This window comes from Saccoglossus kowalevskii, chromosome 19, assembly GCF_978046115.1.
Source record: "Saccoglossus kowalevskii chromosome 19, keSacKowa6.1, whole genome shotgun sequence".
Lineage (NCBI taxonomy): Eukaryota > Metazoa > Hemichordata > Enteropneusta > Harrimaniidae > Saccoglossus > Saccoglossus kowalevskii.
Genome location: NC_140659.1, coordinates 27920602 through 27943570, shown reverse-complemented (window position 1 = coordinate 27943570; position 22969 = coordinate 27920602). Strand labels below are relative to the sequence as shown.

General features: G+C 33.7%; 1 protein-coding gene across 4 annotated transcripts in view; it reads right to left on the bottom strand.

The window, feature by feature from the left end:
• Window positions 1–22969, bottom strand: part of LOC102803275 (rap guanine nucleotide exchange factor 6-like) — a 124203-nt gene that overhangs the window by 52385 nt on the left and 48849 nt on the right. For all 4 annotated transcript variants that reach the window (XM_085493880.1, XM_085493881.1, XM_085493883.1 and 1 more), the window contains exons 2-3: window positions 3343–3470; window positions 2946–3029 (exon numbers count right to left, since the gene is read on the bottom strand). In XM_085493880.1, coding sequence (XP_085350006.1) covers window positions 2946–3029; window positions 3343–3470 — 212 coding nt within the window. The remainder of the gene's footprint in view (window positions 1–2945; window positions 3030–3342; window positions 3471–22969) is intronic.

Below are 22969 nucleotides of genomic sequence, written 5' to 3'. Positions count from 1 at the left end.
GGAAAAATTATGACCTATGACCTGGTCTTAATATTTTAATTTTACTCCTATGAATTTTCACAAAATATTAATTTTCTAAAACTGGCATTTACTTTGACTTGGACACCATTAGTTGAGATTTAGCAGTAATATTTTCTGGGAGTGTATGCTCGGTTGCGGGGGAAGACGTGTGATCTGACATCCTGGATGTTTTAATAGGCAAGAAAGGTAATCCAAGAGATCCCTGAACAACAATGTGACAATAAAACTAGATAACTACAGATTTACCTGTAAACTACATGATAGTTTCCCTATAACTCTGGCACTGAAAAAGGGAGATGCCATCATTCATTTTAAATGACCAGACTAATCGATAATGGGATTATAAATTCAAACGTGTTCTTGTTTTATTAACTGCTCAACTTGGTATTTATGCATGTTGTGACTAAAGTTGATAGAATTAGTGAGGAACAACATTTATAGTCTTTGCGACTCGATTGCTGTCTCAAAGACAAATTGTGCCCTGCTACAAAATTCACGTCAATTTGTTTTACAAATATAAAGCAGCTTACAGTAGTTATGTTCAAAGTGCAAGTGCAAGTTCTGATAGATGCATTTTTGCCACAGAAACCATATTCATGTTTAGGACTACATGACAGGACTGTGCGACCATCTCCCAATCAAATGGCAATTTTAATGCGCTATTCTGGCGTCAACCAGGCCCAGTCGAACACAAGCATTTTCAGACCTTAACCAGGGTTACCCAAAAGTTGCATTTGTTAGTGAATGAATCTCAGTCAGTAGAACTGCCCTTCCCATTGTGTCTGTAGCACACTCACTCAGGATAGGGGTTTTTGGAGTTGGTGCAGGATTTGAGCTCAGGTCTACTGATCATGTGTCTGATGCAACAACTGCTAAGCAACCCGCGAGTTATTTACAGTAGTTTCTATACTCAAGAGTGGTTCACATGTGTGGTGAAACAGTGAGCTAAACTGCTTTTCCTTCATACAATGGAGCCATAACACAGTGCTCACAGCTTCCCATGCCCTATTCACCTACAATTGGCTCGTGGTTTTAACCCTATTTTTTTACCTAAAATAATACACTTTGATTGTGAATATCAACTTATGTAATTGTATTGTGTATTATCTATACATACTGAGTATATGTAATTTGAATGAAATACAGTAGATCGAGGCAAATCCGAGAACAGACAAAAACATCATTTCACCCTAATTTTTCAACCAAAAATGAACAGAAAAATGAAATAGTCAAATGTTTTCTTAGAGTGCACGTTCTCATAAAGCAATATTTTATTCTACAGAGAAATTAAAGATGTACTGATGGAGATACACCTTGCACAAAAGGAAGTTGGAAATATGATAACTACAATTATCATAGCAGAACTATAGTAGTTTCTATGGTAACATAATCGAATTATTCATTTTTATCATCTGCTTTATTATCCACCTCTTCTTATGTTCTTTGATAGGTATTGAGAAGTGCGGAAATGATAATTCCTGGAGGTTATTTCTCAGAATACCGGGATGAATAAGATGAAATGAATCAACGAAAACAAGGAAATACATTTCTGATACTTTACAATATCTCCTTGCTAACCTTTGCTTTACCACAGTAACACTGCTTACTGCCAAGGTCAACTTTTGCTAATTTAATGTAATTTAGTTAAGTATGCTGATAAGATCTCATCAACAGAAGAAATCAGCGTGAATCAGCGAGATCGAGTAGAAGCATTCAAGTATAAAATGAAGAAAAAAATAAAACAAAATCTTCAAAATGGAGGTTAATAGGTTTTTTTTTCTTCCCCAAAAAAATAGTTTTTATACTACACACATGTAGAAACAGACCGTTTTCCAATCACCGTGAATTCTAGCGTTATTATGCGTGCAATCAAACGAAAAACAAGACAGGACAAACAAAGGTTAAAGCATCATAATAATGTCAAATATTGCTAGGGATTCAACAATCACAAATGTATTATTAATGTGCTATATATATTTGATGACGGTCAATTTGATGAAATACGGATATATAACGCAATATTCCTCTATCAAAGATAAGCCTTTCGATGTGAGCTATGAAATAAAGAAATTCAAATTTTTTGCGACATAAGATCTTGCAGTGAACAGATTCAATTTCTGTTTCAATTTAATAATGAAATGAAGTTGAAGCTAACTATCACAAGATTATTAGATAAGGATGTCGTTGATATTATAGTATTACTTCATACCATCTCCATAGTAGTCGTAGTAATCCCCAAGCATTATATAATGTAATGACTATTCGTAAAAACATTTGATTTAGACAAAAAAATAAATAAATATATTCATAACTGCTATGGTGTTGAAATAATTTAGCAAAGGATCTTTGTTCAGGCAATGAACTTCCCTTGTGATTTACAACAAACCATTCAAAAGCTGTAGTGAAGTAAGTTGGGGATGAAATCATCGTCATCCGCTGCACATGTCAACGTTTCATATCCTGAATGACGTTCTATAGTGAAGTCAGTTCTATTTTTAGTAAGATCTTGACAATCGCAATGAAAAAAAAAGCGGTATCGCAACGTATCACTTGGTAATGCGAAAAAACGATATCATGAGAATGGGCTTTATTTTTCTCTTTTTCAGGTCAGACAAAGATTTGACTTAAAGAAATACAACACTAACTGGCCTATCATGTACAGCAAATTATGTTACTTATATTTAGAAATGTTCTGACAAGAAGGTTGGCATTTGCTAAAGAAAGGCTAACTTAATAAACGAAGACCTGAAAGGACATAACTAGAGGCTATTACTACAAACCCCAACTCCCTAGTGAGCTGAAAAATTGACAATAGCACGATAAGAATAATCTAATTAGAAGACACACACAAGACACGCTGCTACCATGGTAACATCACAAATTGTCAGGGCAACCAGGATGCAAATTAGGAAGAGAATACTCACCTGCTTCTCGGCAAATACATAGATCCGTCAATAAAGACAGAGCCACATAAGAGAATGAACCAGGAAATGCTTAGTTCATCACGACTGTAAAGTACAAACAAGAGATAACAAACAGTTATATAGCGCACTCTAGTGGTCAAATACTACTACTGTATTTGCTCTATTAGAAGCACAATTCTGATAAAAGCGTACATAAGCCAAAATTTGCATTTATTGTACTATATTCAGAAATACAGTATTCACTTTCATGTTTTCATTCATTTTCTTACCGCATAACTACTAGAAACACATATAAACCGATAAATTTATTGCATACAAGATCCATAAAATAAGACTTGACTACACAATTGTCATTTACGTAAACACACACCACTATTAATAGAGTATGGCAGTTTACCAGTAAAGTATATCGTTGGCGTCATGGAACTCGTATCTCAGAGATTTGCATATCGCCCTCAACGCTGGTTCTCTCAGCGTATTTAGCGCTTCCATCCCATGTAACTGGGAATAAATATACTGCAAATCCTGACAAAAAAAGCACACAATAAATATGTGTTAGTAAAACAACATAGATGAATCGATGATCTGGATACAAGTACCTAAAGCATATAAGCCCACTCCCCCTTGGGCATCAGAAAGACCTTTCTGTTTTTTCTTTTAAACCACTTTCATTACAGATAATCTCTCTAAGGATGGTAGAGATTACAGTTTAGTTTTAGTTCAGGCAAGCTTTTCCTATAATTATTGAGAAAAGCTGGCCAAAGCTGACAGATATGAACAGAGTTGAAGTTAATACTGCAGACTGTATAAGAATTTATCACTTGATCTCGTGCTCGCACAAATCATTCTAACATCTTGCCTAAAGAACCACATTCCCTGTTTGTGAAGATTTTTCTCTCACGAAATGAAAGGTTTGTACAAAGACAAGACTGTTTACAGTCACTGCAATAAACTAATTTGAAATGCCTAAAACTAGCCAATGAATCATGTTTTTTTCGAAAAAAAGGAATTTTGTTTTTTTCACTTTACAGTATAGCAGTACACAGTGAATACTGTGTTACAAATACAAAGTTTTTTAACAATTATACCAAAAAAGTTTTGGTCTATATAAACATGCAGTACCTCATAGACATAATTGTATAAAACTTTAAACCTGCAATGTGAATGCCATTTAGTAGATGGCAGAGGGCTTGTTTCCATAGAGACACATGCTTTAATTCAGCAGCCATTTTGAATTTAAAATAGATTTATTATGGCAACAAATGAGGTTTACAGAAACCTCAATATTGCTGTTTTGGATTTTTTTAAAAAGTTATCGATGATTAGAAGAGTCAACAAAACATTTCAATAAAATGAGATAGAGGTAGGAACAGCAATTCGGCAAAAAAATCCAATAAGCAATTACGTTTTACAAAAAGCAGTGCAACAATGAAAAAACAGCAGAATTGGTCGATGGAAAAATCCATCAGGTTTCTCATTCACAGCAACGTGCTTTCACTTTCAGGCATTTAGCTTCTTTTCTTTTCGAAAAAATTATCATAGCTGGTATACAAGTATGTATGACAAAGAGATGAATGCTACAGTACGATAAGACTAAAATTATTATACATATAATCAGTAACTTAACTGAAACAGCTTGGCGTAACATCAATACCAAATAAATTACCCAAACTGTCAATTTTTTTTTTATATAAATATCTTTAATGTTTTCAGATCTCTCATGAAGTAGTAATTCCCAGCGTGTGAAATATTATTAGAATTACCCTTTACAACCGAAAGATATCACGCAATTAACAGTTAAAAAGATTCTAATATGCATGAAAACAGCATAGCAAAAGTTTTCAGAAAGGTGAAAGTTATAATCACTCACTTTATATGCAAAATCTTCAAAATTTAATTACAATTAGCTTTCAGTATAAATTAAATCAGGGTAAAATAAAAAGTTCTACAAATTGTCATAAACATGTATTCTACATATGTATCTGAGTATGATGTACAAACTATACCAAATTTGAATGAAAACTGACAAAGCATGTCCACGATACCACATTTTGAAAAAACAAGATGTTGCCAGTCAACCATCTTTGATCTGATCACAAACACAAATCGCCATAGACTTGTATCCTAACTATGTATATCGTATGTACTGAATTTGAACAAAAACTGACAAAGCATGTCCACAATACCACATTTTGAAAAAACAAAATGGTTGCCAGTCGGCCTTTACTGAACCACTGCATTTGCATATGTCCTACATAAAGTGCGAGGTACATGCAATGAATCAATGGAATTGGTCCAGAGGGTTCTGAAATACGACTCTGGATGGACGGACTGTCATACGAACAATCAAATTACTTCGTTTGAATGGGGATTAATAAAAAGTTCTACATTGGGAGGCTTTGATTGAATCTGAATTTCCACAAAAAAAAGCATATTATAAATTGCTTTAATTTTGAAAGAGACAAATTTTCAATGACTCGCAAAATTTTGTAGCAGCGAAAATTTCTCTGAGATCCTATACACAGTGTCAAATCACGAAAATGTGTGGCAGTGATACATTTTGCATTGTTGTTCAAATAATTTTAACAGAAAACCATCGCAAAAAAACAAGATCATATATTATAATAATTAAAATAACAAAATCTACATTTCGTTTATATTCCCTTTAACCAGAATTATCAATCACCAAATAAACCATGTACAAAATTGAAATCTAATACAATTGCGCCCTCTGGTGCCAATACTGAGACATGATAACACAGACAGATATCAGAGCCATGATTGACAGTTTCTTATGAACATAAACAATTCTATAATATTTCATCAAATTTGTCCACAGATGTATGACCTAGATTTAACACTGAAAGTTAGTCGATATATATTTACGCAGATGTGAACTGTGGAAGGACTGTAAATGAAGCAGTCTACTTAAACAAATATACATTGTAGCTTGCGGCATATTACAAGCTCAGTGCATCACAGTATGCATTTCAAAATCAAAATTACAATGTCCAAATACGCTGGAAGGTAACGAATTGCGACAAATAAAACCACACACATAAAATGAGGTCATACGACACAAGTAGTTTAGAATTGTTAAATTGTCTCAATGTTGGGACGTATTATGAATAGAAGTGTCGATATTAATAATTTTTTTTTAAATGTTGGAGATCATTTATTGATCAGTTTTCAAGCCAAGATAAATGTAGACTATACACACGGCATTATCAGCTCAGAAGTCATTAACGTAGAAGCCAACTAAAAAATAAAAATACAAAACTCAGTAAAAAGTTCATTAGGATTTAATGTAAAATATTTTTTTTTCTGTAATTAATTTTTTTGCTGAAAAGACATTTTGGCTGATTGGTAAAATGTAAAATATAAAAAAAAAAGATTATTTTTATTGGATTTCATTTTTATTTATTCACACCTTTAGCAAAAATAAATTCGAAATGAAAATAAAAAAATTGACAGTACTCTGCCCCAGAATACAAGGATATTTCTGTTTATAAGGTACACACATGTACCAGTTTTGTCAGTGAACCTTCTAAACATGAGTACTTCATATCTAAAAGTTTTACATGTGAAAAGAGGGTGATTAATTACATACATTTCCTAAAATTAGTTTTATTGTCTCAAACTTTTCTCAGAATCAAAAACAGGTTAAAATGAAATAATGCTTTAATTATACTACCATATTTGCTCTATTAAAGGGCATATAGACAAATAATGTATAGTGGTCATAGACACTCTCCATCATTTATGCAAGTACTTCTAATAGAGCAAATATGGTATTGTGTTTAATGAAAATGTCTTGAAAATAACATTTTTTTTGCATATTGGCCTATTTTTTCAAAATGACAGTTCTGTTGCCTAGTTACTGCCAAACTGATATATACATTAAATATCGGCATGAGATTTTACCAATCTAAAGTACGAACAGGATTACTAACTGAAATATCTCCCATTAATCAAGATAAAACACTAAGTACACATTGCTAATTGAAATGCTAATCAGATCATTCCATCTCCCCTGTTAATTGGTAAATAAAGGTATACAATAGTAATTTATGACATAATTAAAACGTTCACATTATCTGAAGATAGACCCCATATGTCCCAAAAAAGGAAAAAGAAGATTACGTGTTCACCAAAAATTGGATGGAAACCAACACAACCCAAATCTATCATTTTTAACTGACAACAACAACAAAAACCACAACATTTTGCGAGTCTATTCACAGACACAAGTTCATTTCAAATCCAAACCAAATAATGTAAACCGTTTCAATTTTTATTCGACACATCTATGGAAGTCGGAGAAATCAGCCAATTTGTAGCAAAGAAGATTTCATGTATTTTCTAACACAAGCGTAAGCATTAGAGTAACTTTATTAAAATGTCATCCACGTGGACGCCCTTAAGTCATTTCAGGCCGTGAAACACATTATAATAGGCATCGCATTTTATCATTGCTGAATGTTGGCGTTTATAAAATCTTAATCAGAGATTATAAACAATAAAATAAATATTAAACACAAAAAATCAAGAGTATCAAAACAATGAATGCAAGTTAGTGAGCCTAAAACATAACGTTGTGATTTCTAATGTATCACGACTCCCATTTCTTCTAATAAAACATTTATGCGATTGAGAAGTATGATCAAAAATGAGTCAACGTATTTATGACCCATAGCATGTAAATATTGAAGTAAGTATATTGCATTGTAACATTATATCATATTCTAATCTGTGTACATAAATATTTGAATCAATAATCCCTTAACTCCTTAACCTGAGATTCACAGCCATTTTCTTTTACTGATTTGTAGGATATTTTTATAGATAAAATAAAAGAAATCAGTCAATCTTATTTCAAAGAGCAAAATTGACACGAGCTTAACAAGGTTACAGATAAAAAGATATAAGACATAGCAGATATATTCAGGCATGGCTAAGTCAGTATCTGTGTGCTCCATAAAATACAGTGGTCTGTGGTTTTTTGCAAGTCCAAAATAAAATAGAATTTGAGTGTGAGTCTATTTGCACCTCTACGATGCATAACAGCATTACACATCATGTAGCCGCATTCCTCGTTGGATCAAGCATAGAAGAGAGTGCAACATTTGTCCCCCCCCCCTAAGTAGCATGTGGTTACATTTATGTTTAATCTAATCAATAAATTATACCTTATTTTCACAATTATATGTTTTTTGTTTTTACAAATGTATATTTTTTTTCTATGAATTGCATCTTTTATTGCATCACAATGATCAGTCTAACAATTTGGTTGCGCCCTCTTGTGGTGAAAAATTAAATTCCCAAAATTTATTTTGAAATGTTTTCAAAATGCACTTATCAGATTAATTTTATTATAATGTACAAAAAAAATATGAAATTAGTAACAACTAAATTTCACAATTATGGAAAATCTGATTATATATAAGTTAGTAAAATGTATAAATGTACCTATTTCTTCCTTCATTTTAACCTCCTGGGGGGAAACGGTGAATTAATAGCGTCCCTAAATTGAACATAATCTATTCTATTTAATTAATTACATATGCAAAGCACGTCCATTTCATCTGATCACGTAGGCATGAACCATTAGAACATAAAAGAAACAGTTAATTCAATATTGAACCTTATTTAATTATGCATACAAGATCAGTCCACTTTAAACTTGGCCACGATTTTATGGTTAAATGTATGTTTGACGAGAAAGTCAATGTAACCGCAAGAAAACAGAAGAGAACACAAAAGTCAATGTCTGGCATCTTTTGTACAATAAAAGATCGAAACGTGTAGGCAATGCAAATACTGTCCATTTGGAGAAAAACTAAAATAAAAATTATAAAAATATTATAAATATATTGCATATTGCAAGTGAGAAGGAGTGGGGTTATAGCATTCAATATATCCAAATGCAATAAAGTGAAAAAAAAAAAAAATATTGTAGGTAGAGGTAGGTGTTTTAATTAATCTTGCTATTTGCTAGGAATAGTTCATCATGTTATATGAAGAAATATTTTGCAAATGAAGTTTTCCAACATATATGATGCACATGTACAAGCCCATATTTTCATTTGAAGAATTAATCCACCATGCATTTACAAACAGGGAGTAAACAGTCTCCAGTAGCCACTTTTCAGTCGTCCATAAAAAAATATAGTAAGGATGCTAAATCTATGCATGGTCAATATACCAGATTTACACTGATTTTAGTATTCGGTCTAAGTTTTTATACCCTATACATCGTTTGCATGCGATAAAGTCAATCATAAAAAACTGACCGATGCGTAACATAGGTCATTCATATAATTCACAAATGGTACTGACCATCGCTATCATATCGCCTATGCTTTCAGAGCTAGTTTGTCACCAGGCACCGTCAGAAATGTATTGGAAATTTGCATGAACCACTTGCATGAAATCCACTGATGCAAGGTCTGAGTATTCGTTTCATACTCAGTCGGACCATAGGAACGGCTGCAACCGCTCTCACGCTTTCATAAAAGGTATTAAAACTGTCTTGTGAATGTATTTGTGCAGTCACATTGAATATCTTCAGACGATGTTATCAACTTTAAAAATGCAGGCTGTGTGGGTAACAGTGAAGTGGCTTTCAATGTTAAACAACTTTACAAACGCAAGTTCAAACTGCTCTGTTTCATTTTTTTTTTTCATTTTAGTCCAGAATAGGCATATAAATAATGTTAACCACAAAATACCAGAATTTACCATCTTGGACATTGTATGCAACAGTATTGTCCTTGACATTGCATGTCTGGGACAATACCTTCGCTATACGATGCACTCACAACCCTCAGAAGTAAATTCCAGTATTTTGTGAATTATTTCATATTACATTCACTAATGTTTGTCTATTTCCATGTTTCTTATTTCCATTTTGATATACACAGTACAATACAAATATTTACTTCTACGCTGAAATGAACAATGACAATGTTCAACCAAGCAATTACGTCAGTCCTCAGTCTTGGGAATAAAAGCAAGGTGTATCTTTACTCATTTACATTTAATTATATGTTTACTATCTGCATGAAACCAATCACATCTGAGCAGATAATGATGAGTCATCCCAATTAGGAAAGTAGAAATCAATTAAGGCCAAAGTAACCAAATTTTCAGTTTTTTATGACAGCAAAAAATCCTAAAAGCAGATCAGAAAAGTGGTAAAAGATTATACCCATTGATATCTTGGGAGTCTGGAGAAGGTTGCTTGCACACAAATATTTTATTCACGTACTCCCACAACAATTTGTCTTTTCACAAAATAACTACCCCACAGAATTTCAAACACAACAAACAAATTCAGTTTGATTTGAGGTTTCCTTGCTTGAAATAGCTTGACACCAGTCAACATTTGCGGCAAGACCAATTGACAATCTTGGGTATTCACAATTCTGCATTCGAACATTTCTTTTGTGAATTAAATTTATATTTTATATATTCGCCAATTTAATTCATCAGGCTTGAATATTCCTCCCACATATACCGTTAGTCAGTGTGTTTTTCGTCTTCCAAACCACATGCATGCTAAGACATAAAAAATAAAGTTCATTACTCAGGCCGCATTCTGACCACCAGGTGAGTGCCACACTTACTAAAGCAGTAACATCAGTGAAGTTAAAGGGTGGTTGTCCTCGCGCCACACATGTGTGGGATATATGGGTCTCATTAACGAGTACAAACTGAGACGTTACCAAGCTCTAATTAGGTATTATTTAGGTAATTGGAAGGTATCGAAGGTGTCACTGGCGGTAATTAGTGCAAGTCGCGCCCAGATCAAACCTCATACTTGTGATTTGCATTAGAAGAGCGCATTGGATTGTGGGAAAATCAATGTTTATCAACACAAATGTCGAACATGCGCAGCGCGACATCTGTCACCCTTTAATCTTGTAAATATGATTTGGTGGCTTAATCTACAATGTATATTTAGCATAAATTAGTTGGGATGAAAAACTTACATATCAATGTTATTGGTAGATCATAACAACTGTACTTCATTAACAGGTGTCTGAACAATGGCCTCAATGCTTGCACTTAACATCCAAATAAAAAAAAACTCTAACGATGAAATTTTCCTTTTGAGGGAAATTGGCACAACATACTGTGAAACGCATTATGAATTATTTATGTTATTTATACTCAAGAGGGCCCTGAGGTGAGAAACAGTTTCAGATATCTACAAGAATTGACTACTCATCACGACAAGAACAATGTGATTTTTTTACCCAGGACAGGCACAGAACATGGAACTGCATCACAGTTTTACGTTCCCTCTGACAGATTCATAATCCTAAATGCTGCAAACCTAGCATGCAGGCCAAGTGGCAGCTGACCATAGAAGTCAAACCTACAATCTCCCTAATGCTGGGGGGATACACTAAACACCACAGGTTGTGAAAGATGAATTTTACACAATCATGACATTTCGCAAGAAATCTAGCGGTTACAATCAACAGTCAAATAAATGAGTGATCACTTTAAAAAAAAACTCACATTAATAACGAAAAAATAATCAAATATAAATATTTAAAACTAATATTCATCCATGCAGTGCATTTCTGTGTACACAGAGCCATGTAAGTTCTGAATTCATATCCTTCATCATGTTTTTGTATCTCATCAATATGATTGATGGGACATGTCAGGATATGATTCCTTCATGTAATAACACTCCAACAGAGAAGACAGCCCACACTGTTTGCTCTTGTGTGCTTGCTGCAGGTTGGATGGATGGCAGTACTGTATTGCCTCTATTGGAAGTGCATCTCCAATAGATGTGCACAAAAAACATTATTGTATGCTGGATCATTAAGATATACCACATTCCGACAATAGAAACATCTCTGCTATTTAGGAGTCAAAAGTTTCATTGTCTCAAAACAAAAATTCTGTTTATATTTGTTCAATTATGTCTGGTCACTGAACAAAACCAATCAAAGCACGTCAAAGAAATGATGCTAGCTAGATGCATATGCAAATGAGACCCAATTCTCAAGTTCCTTTTCCCAATTCATCCATCAAGATGAACTGCTTGGTGATAAGACCTGAAAACTCGTATCTCAGTGATAAATGTGGTGCAATCAAAAATCCATTTAATTACTTCACTGCTCTATTAAAGACCTCCATTAAAGTACAACCTCAGCTTTCCCCCATGGGGTTCACACTATTGCTTAGGAAGTGAGTACAGTGCAGTACCAACACGAGTACAGTGCAATACGATATTCAAACAATGACCTGTATTTGGTTTAATATTGCTTTTTAAAACTTGATTATTAAGATTACCGGTATTACCACAGAAGTAGCTTGAATCTGGGTCTACTGCATGGTTTGACACAAAAATCTTAAGGTAATCACTCATGTCTGCTCATGTCATATTACGTGTATGAGAATTAAAAACTTTGAATTACAGTATTTGTTCTAATAGAAGAGCACTAATAAATGTTTTGTCCAATATTTTGTTTATAGCAAATGGTCAATATATTGCAAATTTTTAAAATGTCAATTCCTGTTTTGGCTTCTAAAAAACGTTTATGGTACATTTCGAGTATCGATATAATCTGGGGTGGTTATTTCTTAAATACCATAATCATCCAACTTGGAGCCCACTCAGTTCCAGAAATCATGGGTGGATGTGCACTTAGCCAAGCATTCTCGTCGAAAAATGATGCAAATTTAATTTTATTAATTATTTTATCATTTTAATTCACCATGTTTCAGATTAGGAGGAATATTATGCCCTAGGGAAAAATAAAATTGTGAATTTAGTTGTGTCGACACTGATTTTCACAACAGTTTTACAATGAATTGATCACAAAAAATACACACATATTTCATGTATCGTATTTGCTGTATTAAAGTGCATCTCAAAAATAAGAACGCACAAGTCAAAATTACATATACTCTTGTAATCGATTTAAAGGGTGGCAGTCGTCGCGCCATGCATGTGCGAGATATACGATTCTCATATAAACAAAAATGGTGACTTTGACTGTTGCCCAGATCAACGAGTACAAACTGAGAAGTTACCAAGTGGCGATAATTAGCACAAGTTGCGCCCAGATCAAACCTCATTCTTGTGACTTCCATTTGAAGAGCGCATTGGATTGTGGAAAAATCAATGTTTATCAATGTAACAAATGTCACACATGCGCAGCACAATGACTGCTGCCCTTTAAATGAAAAACATGTTGTACACATTATACGAGTAAAGAAAGTAGCACGTAACTCGAAAACTCAAATCTGCTGACACATGTATTGTATATACACTATATCATGTTTCTGCACAACATCTTTATTGGGCGGATGATGGTTTATAACTTACCCCGGCACATATATATTACATGTAGTATACATAACGAAGATTTAAAAGCACAAAGAAAAAATGTGCTGTGGCACTTTAAATCATAAAATAGTAGTTAATTTAACATACACAAAATGAAATAAATATCAAAACAGTGAAATTAAATAGATTTACATTATGTAAACTGAATAAAACATACAAGACACGTACCGTAAAATCTGTATTAGAAGCCGCATCTCTAATAGAAGTCGCACCCATTTTTTTTGAACAAATGTTAAGCAAACATTCACCATTTCTCATATGTGTACATGCTCGAATAGAAGCCACATCCCTTCTGTTGCAGTGTATCATTTTAATAGAAGCTGCATCTTCTAATACAGATTTTACAGTATATATTGATTCAAATAGATGGTAAATCTTGGTTGAAACTGACAAAACAATTTGATATCACGAAATTAACTTGACACCCATTGAATAATATATAGAGTATGAGTATAAATCAAAATGATAAGCATTTTTACAATAGTTGCGTTCACGCACAGCTCCTTAGCACGGGCTATGAGGTCAAATTCCTTAGCCTGTGCTAAGCAAACGTGCGTGAACGCTTAAGCACGGGCTAAGGAATGCTAAGTACGGGTTAAATCTGATCCGAATTTAAGACGCGGTCTAGACCCTTAGCACGGGCTAACGAAGTATGCGCGAACGCTTAGCCCAGGGCTAAGCGCCCTCTGCATCAACCTTTGGGTGTGAACAATATGCACGTGATCAAATATATCCAAGTTTCTCATTCCCAAAATGGCAATCGAGCTCAGTGTACACGCTTCCACACTGATCGGGTCGCTGTAGTCATGGATGTACTAGTACATCCATGCTGTAGTAGAGCGTACAGTAGCTTCAATCGTAGACAAAATAAATTTGGTTCGCTGTCTACGACATGCATTAATAAAACTCTGTAATCTGTTACGCCGTTGTATACTGTTTCTGTGCACCCAAATAAGATGGGTCCGTTTTCTCTCGCGTTCCAGTGCATGCCGCTTCAAAATTAGAACGAAACATGTCAGCAACAGAAATAGAAATTCGCGCGTGTCATCCATTTTTCGTTCGTAAATAGCGGCTTGCCAAAGGTCACCAACTGATGGGGCCCCTTAGCCCGTGCGAACGAATGGCCCTCCCTGTGCGTGGACGCAATTGGATTTAGCTGAAATGCAAATATGCTAGATAAGCCTAAATCAGGTTAAATCTTAGCCCGTACTTCGTGTAACGTGAACACAACTAATTGTAAATTACGCTGACAACAAATCAGTATAAACTGATGTCATGCTGATTATTATTATGTACATGTATATAGGTACATATAAATCCACTTTTAGTTTCTTCAGCGATAACCTCTAACGACCTTTGAACAACGATAGTGATTGATTTCGAGTAAAGCCTACAATGGATCCCAATTCATTTACATTTAAGCTTCGGCCCAGTCCAGGATAATCAAATATACAGACTAATGGACAATTACTGTTCCAGTTACAAAGTGTTTATGACTAAGCTGTATATCCTGATTGATTCTGTAATGGACGTATTGAATTGCGATAACCACAGAATGCTTTTTTTGAATGTGAGATGAGTTTAGATTTATTACGTCTTCGAGAAATCCCAAAAAAGTGAGAATCGGTAATTATTAACCGTCACAGGAGGTACTGAAAACTTACATACTGAGATGAGTTCTTGATGTCCTCCAATCCTCCAAAAGATACCGAATTTACTCTATCGGAAGTGCATGCAAGGCCAAAATAAGTTTTTTTGTTTTTTTGTTTTTTTATATTTTGAAGACAAAACTCAAGAAATGCAGGCGTATTTAACATGATATTTACCGTACATAAGAGTATGTGCTTCTAAGAGAGTAAATACAATAGTAACAGCGATAGAACAACATGTAGGCATGGATTCTATAGTAGTACATGGTGTAGACAATAACATCCTGCTTTTTTGCGAAGAATACACTAAGAATGATGGCGATATAATTCCTTTCGAGTGCCGTAAGGTTTCACGCCAAAATTTGAATGCAACATTTTGCACATTCTTTGTATTTTCGTAAAATTTCCATGTCAACTTCGGATCAAATGGACATAATTTCCTATCAGTTACAAGTCTTGATCAAAGTTTTCAACAAAAAATTAGGTTAATTTTTGTGAAAAGTGACAGAAGGATTGGCATTAAAAAGTTTGAACACTTTAAATTAGAAATAAGTTTGTGTTCAATGTAGATTGCATTACAAAGAAAACAGATTGTACCAGTACAGTATATCAATGCATCTTAAAGAAGTTTAATAGCATGGTAACATTCAGGGCAAACATGTACAGACAAATTACTAGCCCCAGAACATAGACATGAGTAGAATAGTGATGTATTCATAGAATTTAAACATAATAAAATGGGAGGTCAATTCAATTTTATGGGGGTGGGTAGGATTTATCACCACAATACAGCTAATAGCAACTTGTGAACCCCCCCCCCTTCAATACTCGAAACGAGGTTATGTCCGATTACAATGTCAATTTCAGAGAAAATATCAATCAACTAAACCAAGACTTTCTTGCCTTTTCCAGGATTGACTTTACACAAGGTCAGGCAGCTAAAGTGAAAGGTGACACCCCACTAAGTGAAACAAGGTATTTCCTATCATCACCTACATTGTACATGTACTAGTATTACTTGTAATATTGCATTGTTTGTGTGCAGTCACTACATCAATGCTGTGTTGGTCTGACTTCTCAGTGGGACATGAACTCAATATTAAAGTGATTGTCGTTTACTGCAAGGTCTTGCGTATTGCATTAAAGACGCGAACCGAATGATTTAATTTTGAATTTAAATATCCTTTTTTTAACCTCAATGTCAAAATGCCAATCTTTGAGAGACTTAAAATATTACCTATACTTCATCAAAATTGACCATCATCAAATGTATATAGCAAATTAATAAGCATGGAAATGATCGCAAAATACTTTTGCATTTGTCAAATCTCATGCAATGTTTTGATGTCGCTCTGACCTTTGTTAATCCTGTTTTTACATCTGATTTCACACATAACACTGTATCTCACAGAGAACGGAAATTGGTCTATTACAACAGTATGCTAAGTAGTGTGGTTTTTGCACCAAACTTATGATTGGTCGGTTGGACTTGAGTTCAAACCATACCTTGATTAAACACCACAAAGGATCGACTCCCAACTCTGGGTGAATGTACAACATACTGAACAGAAAGTTGCATAAATTTATTTTCCAATCTTATCCAGAGTGACATTATAATTAAAGAGGGCATTATTATCCCGCTGGGGCATTATACTATCCGTAGTATTCCCAAGAAGGCAAACAAAATATATTGCCACATATTTTTTCTTTAACAGGAAAGTACAACATTTCCTGTTCCCTAAAGCAATTAGGATTCGACCTATATTTAATATTACTGAATTGAATCAATTTTTTAGACCTATATTTAATATTCCTGAATTGAATCAACTTTTCAGACCTATATTTAATATTACTGAATTGAATCAACGTATTGAAAATTTCACTCGAAATGTACACACATTCGGTTAACATAATTTTAGAAACTTTTCATTGATAGAATTTAATACAAATAAATTATCATTATTTTTTTTTAAAGTGGCACTATGAATTGTTTTTAAATGAAAACATCAATCATAGTTCAGATTGCCAAACAATCTTGCTATCAATCAACAAAGCACCCCCAAGGTAGGATATTTCAGGATTTGTTTTTCCAAACTACTTCAAGTAGGAGTAACTCGGAAAAGAGGCAAACATTTGTAAACTTGCACTAGAAAAAACTATTCAACACATTAAGCAAATAAAACAAAATAATCAAAAAACATCCGAATGAGCTGTAAGTCATTGAAATTGGAACAATTAATTAATACTTCTTAGAATTCATGTAAAATCAAATCATCTAATACATCACTTAGCCTTAATATTGCAACTTAAATGTTTTTGTTTTTTTTATTCGTATTTGTTCTTATTGTATTGTAGTGTATTTAGAATTGTCCTAGTCTTGTAATACTTTTTATTTACCATACTGAACCCGCTGATGGTTTGGTAGTGTAATAAAGTTATTATTGAAGTACTGTCAACAAGATGAAATAAAGAAACCTTCAATAATGTTTGCGACATTATTAGGTGAATAGTAGAAGATTCTAGCTGCTTTATCTGTCCCGTTTCGTTGTCAGTGTACGTTGTCATAGGTCTTGAGATTATTGCGTTCCACACCAACATGCTGCAGGGCATTTGTATTCATTCCCGGCCGGAAATTGCTACTACAAGCCCTAATCCATTTCATGAGACATGTGGACAATAATTAAAAACGTTGTACAAGTCACACTAGTCAGGGCAGAGGGTAAACCACGGAGACAGCTTGGCTACTAAATTTGCATTACGTAATATGTACAAATGCTGGTGCCACTAAAGAGTAAAAAAAACTTCAACTGAATCATGAGAATTTATTTACTGTCAGTGGTTTTTCAAAACAACCAAAATTTTCATAATACCATAAACTTTAAATTGTTATGCTAAAAATGTTCTCTGTCAAGTTTTAGGTTTGATTAAGAAATCAAGTTTCACTCCAATGTAGAAATCTATTTGTAATTTTTGAGAAAGCTGACTATAGATATGACAGTATCATATTTTGAGCAAATGGGCCAAATAATTACATGCAACACAATGATAAAGTTAAATGGCCTATTTTTTTAAAACACAAATTTTTTAAAAAATTTTGAATAACAAAAAGTACCCTACCAATCACAATATACGGTACAATATTATAGTGTGTTTTCCATTCATAATTAGGCTTCTACCTGAACGAGAATGAGACCCATTTGTAATCTATTTACATAATACTTAAAATAGTTGCACAAATCAACCATTACAATACAAAACTGAATACCAAATTGTGGCATCATCAGATGATTTTTCCAGAAACCAGAGAATAAAATTTCTTGGAAATGGTCAATTGACATTTTATCTTATATTTTGTTACCCGGTACTATGGTAACAGTATTCTGCTCAGTAATATCAACATAATTATTATACATTGCTGCATAGAATCATACATAATATTAAAAATAAAAAAATTGCAAAATTTCTCCTCCATGCAAAAATGTATGCAATATGGCAGAATTCAAGGAGTGCAAACGCATTATATTAATTTCACTGATGAAATGTATTCCATTTAAGTGATATTAAATCATTGTAAGATATATATAATTATAATATAACATCTATACTGAAGGAATATTAATACCCAACTACATAAACAAATCTAAAATGAAATCGCATTTTTGCTTTATTTTTAATAATAATTAATTGCTGACTGATTTATTACATTATTAAATTGACATGTCATTGTATCGTGTTTTTTTTAATACAATCATAAATTAAAAGAACAAAATTGATGTCACTCACAAGCAATTACCAACATCCTCAATTAATTCTGTTTGAGAAGAATTTGTGTTAACTCTAAATTCAGCATTCTAGAACCCTTCAAATTTGAGAGAAACCCTTATCACAACATTAAGGAAATCCATTTGAAATAAACATACAGAAGGTTGACTCATCTGCACTATCCAGACTCGCTACATAAAAATTCTTACTCCTAGTACCACATAATTACCACTAACTCATTGGAGAAATCCATGCTATTAAACCATTGTATTTTCCCAAATCTCAACTAATCAGGCAAGACCTATCAATATTTTCACAGAATAAAAGCATCATCTTTGGGTAACCAAGCTTATATCTAATCCACTTCACAATCAGAAAAAACATAATTATATATGCAGAAAAAGAGTAGGTCAAATTTATTTTTATAAAAGATCCCATGCCGTTACTTAGTATGGGGTAAGCTATGTCTGTGCTGAGAAGAGCAGCAATGCAAGATTGAAAAAGACACAACAGGAATACACAAGTCTCTCTTCAGTCAACACAACATGATGGATTGTATTATAAACATTCAAGACATGAATCCAAGAAACATTACAGCATACAAATAGCTACTTACTTGACTACAGTTTTTTCATTGTAAAACATGTACTCAATGAAAAAAGTACAAGGCATCTGAAATTAACAATCTAACAAGGTTCTTCACATCCCAAGAGTCTAAAGACTGGAAATGTTTTAGTGAAGATGTACTTAAGGGAGGTAGCCAGATAAATCAACATCAATCATCATACCAGCAATTGGCAACACTTGACAAGGTAGTAATTAAGGGAGAAGCACAGCTGCAGACTCCAAGGACTTACGAAAAAACGAAACGCAGCATGCACATGGTATTGGTAGCTACTGTGCAGAAATACAAAACATTTCAAGGTGCCCGTCTTTCAGCACCAGACCAGAAATGGAAATTAATCACATTGACAAGACTTACCTCATCATTTCAATTGAGAGGTGCAGACGTATGATATCCAAATTACTAGATGATCTATCAGACAGTAGATCCTAGAGAATCCAAAACACAAGGCATACAGGCAGTATACTCCTTCCACTTACTCCACAGTAAAGCAGTAAGTTGACTTAGCATTTAAACACTGTTTGCATAGTGCTTTATGCTAGCACTGGCACAAGTCATCAACATAAACAAATTGTCACTCAAAAAACAACCAGATCCAATCAGATAACAATCAAAACTGTTAACAATCAGCAAACAAGCATTAAAGTCAAAGCTATCTATCTGATTAATAAACCACACAGCAACAACTGTACTGCCTGGCTTTTCCAAAATCATATACACTGCAGTGAACCACCCATCTTAACCAGTACTTGTCCCCCTACTTGTATAATGGTTCATCCTAAACAAGGCTCCATGCAATTGGTATGTGGGACTAATTTAATTCAGGTTCAGTTATTTTGAGAACTTAAAATTCCAGCAGGGGAGCTCACCTTTACGGAAATAAAATGCTAACTATGTGATGACTGGGAGTCATTTTAAATTAGATCCATGAGGAATTGTGTTTCACATGAGTATAGAAAATAAAATGTTCTTTTCATCTCTCCAAATAATATGCGCTTTTTAATTAGTTATCAATTATATAGTTGGCACACCAAATACATTGAATACATGCAACATATGTAGAATTCTCAAATGTCGTCAATAGTAAAACTGTCTTTAATTTGAAACTATTTGAAAAGTACAGATTAAAAAATCTGAAAAGGTAGAGAGAGATTTTTTTTCTGTGAAATGAATCGATTCATAATGACAAGCAAATTGAAGAAATAAAAAATAAATATTTGCTTCCATATTAAATTCCTGCGTAATTTAATCCTAACTACTGGATTAGCATTTTGTAGTTTGGGATACAGGCATACACTATGACAGATGTGTTAATTAACTGTGGGTCTCAGAGAATTATTAATTCCATACAGCCAGTTCAAAACTCTTTGACAAACACACAATAGCAGGAAAAAATTCTATACAAAAAAATCCTGACCTTTTTCAAGAGACATATTATTTGTGGTGAGGATAAAAATATGTACTTACACATTCATTATCAGTTTCAGTTCAGAGTCACTGTGCACGTTAATATCCAAGAGGTGAAATGTGAAACGAGTGAACACACGTGATGCCCAGCAGTGAAATTACAATACACAAGTCCAGGTGGCAGATGAAGACATTAAATACATGTGCAGTGCTCATTATGAATGGACAAATTGTATGAGAGATCGTGGATGAGTAAACCCATGAAGTATGCTAGTGTCGTGCTTTATGCCTGCTAGGCAACAGTGATCACTCTACATATCAACTATGTCTGCACATACACATCCTGACAGTGTAAATTTACAACTACATTTGCAGTTTAAACTAACCACTAAAAAAAAGATCATAATTATCATAAATCTCTTGAAAGATCACTTTACAGATTTAATTAAAATATTTTCTTAACATAACACCACAGACCAATCATAGCTAGTTTTATACAATCAATCTTTACCAATCAGAATGGGTGTTATAAATTTAAATACCTAACTCAATCAGCTTGCTTGTAACATAACTTTATCAACTCCTGGCAAATATAATTCAAGTTAACAAAATGACATGCAGTGTGCCTAGTTACCACTCTAAATGTACTTTATCATTCAGGTAACAACTGACAGTGCCTGTACTAATCTTGTGTGTTCCTCCTTTGTTCATTGCTCTGTCGCAGCTATTAAAACAGTCAACATTCATGACATGATGTTTCTCTCATTCTTACAACCTGCTCACTTATATATATGTAGGTCACGGATAGAATAATTATGGCTTGTTCTACCAAACCACATTCAACTGTAAATTGTGTAATTTTCACTACTGATACTAGAAATTTGCGTGATTTCAGGATTTTATGGGATTTGTAAAGACAAAATTTGGTGAAAGTCATTGACACGTCGTTTTGTGAAATTTTAACTGCTACAATTTTTTTTTTTTATTTTCGCCGACTTGCTAAATTCATGAACAGCAGTAGTAGTACAGCTTTTTGCCTATTTTTATATATTTTTGGATAATTGTTGAATAAAAGGACTATAGATCTTGATCAAATTTTGCAAAACAAAATTAAGTGGGTTTTAATTTTGTGAATGGTAAAAAAAGTTGATCTTGGTGCTCAAAATGTTAAATTGAAGGGGTCGTCACCTGCGCACATGCAGGAATTGAGTCCCAAGCGACAATAACAACACACGCTAAAAGCGCAAAGGCTCATGGGTAGACGCTTGTTTGTAAACAATGACACGCTATGGCCATCTGACGCATGCACAGGTGACAACTCCTCCGTTTTAATTGACAAATACAGCAAATTATATAAAAATACAAACAAATTTACACAAAATTTTGCAGGACAAATTATGGTGCTGAAAAAGTTCAGTCAGTGACATACCAACTACTCACAAAAGATTAAAGTTGTAAAAATAATGGAGTATAAAAAATGTCTTTTCTTTCATGTATTCATATCGATGATCATAAATGTTCAACTTAGTGTAAAACATAAATTGTTGCCATTAAAAATGTTTGCTATTTCATGATAGCACAAAATTTCATAAAGTCGCTGCGACTCCCTAAGAGCCCTATGAAACTCACTTGACTCCCTAGGATCCCAGTGAAAGTCACTGTGACCCCCCCCCCCCCCCCCCGCTCCCTAAGGATACCTGTGAAAATCACTGCGACTCCCTAGTACCCCTGACTGTGTCTTTCTCGTGATAACTTCACTGCCAATTTTCCCTGAATAGCTAAATTACCATACACTATACCGTGGTATCATTGGAACATGACTAACCCTTTGACCGGCAAAGTCATCTTTTGTCACCTTCCACAAAATAATTTCTTTCAGAAATCATTATTGATCAATAACCTGTGGAGAAAGTTATATCAATTAGGACTAAAATTGACTAACAAGCAGCCTGTCGGCTGAGATAGCTCCGCTGTTAGCAATGCACATGGCAATTAAAGAACAGAAGATATCATTAGAAAATGAACAAATCTGAGAGAGGTTCACATGTAGTACCTATATATGTAATATCAAAGCAATTGGACTTGCGGTTTTCAACAAGAAGTCGAAAATATCACTTTTTACCAAAAATGACAAAAATATTCACCAAAATTAGAGAATTAAAGATTTCATTACAAAATGAACAAATCTGAGAGAGATCCACAT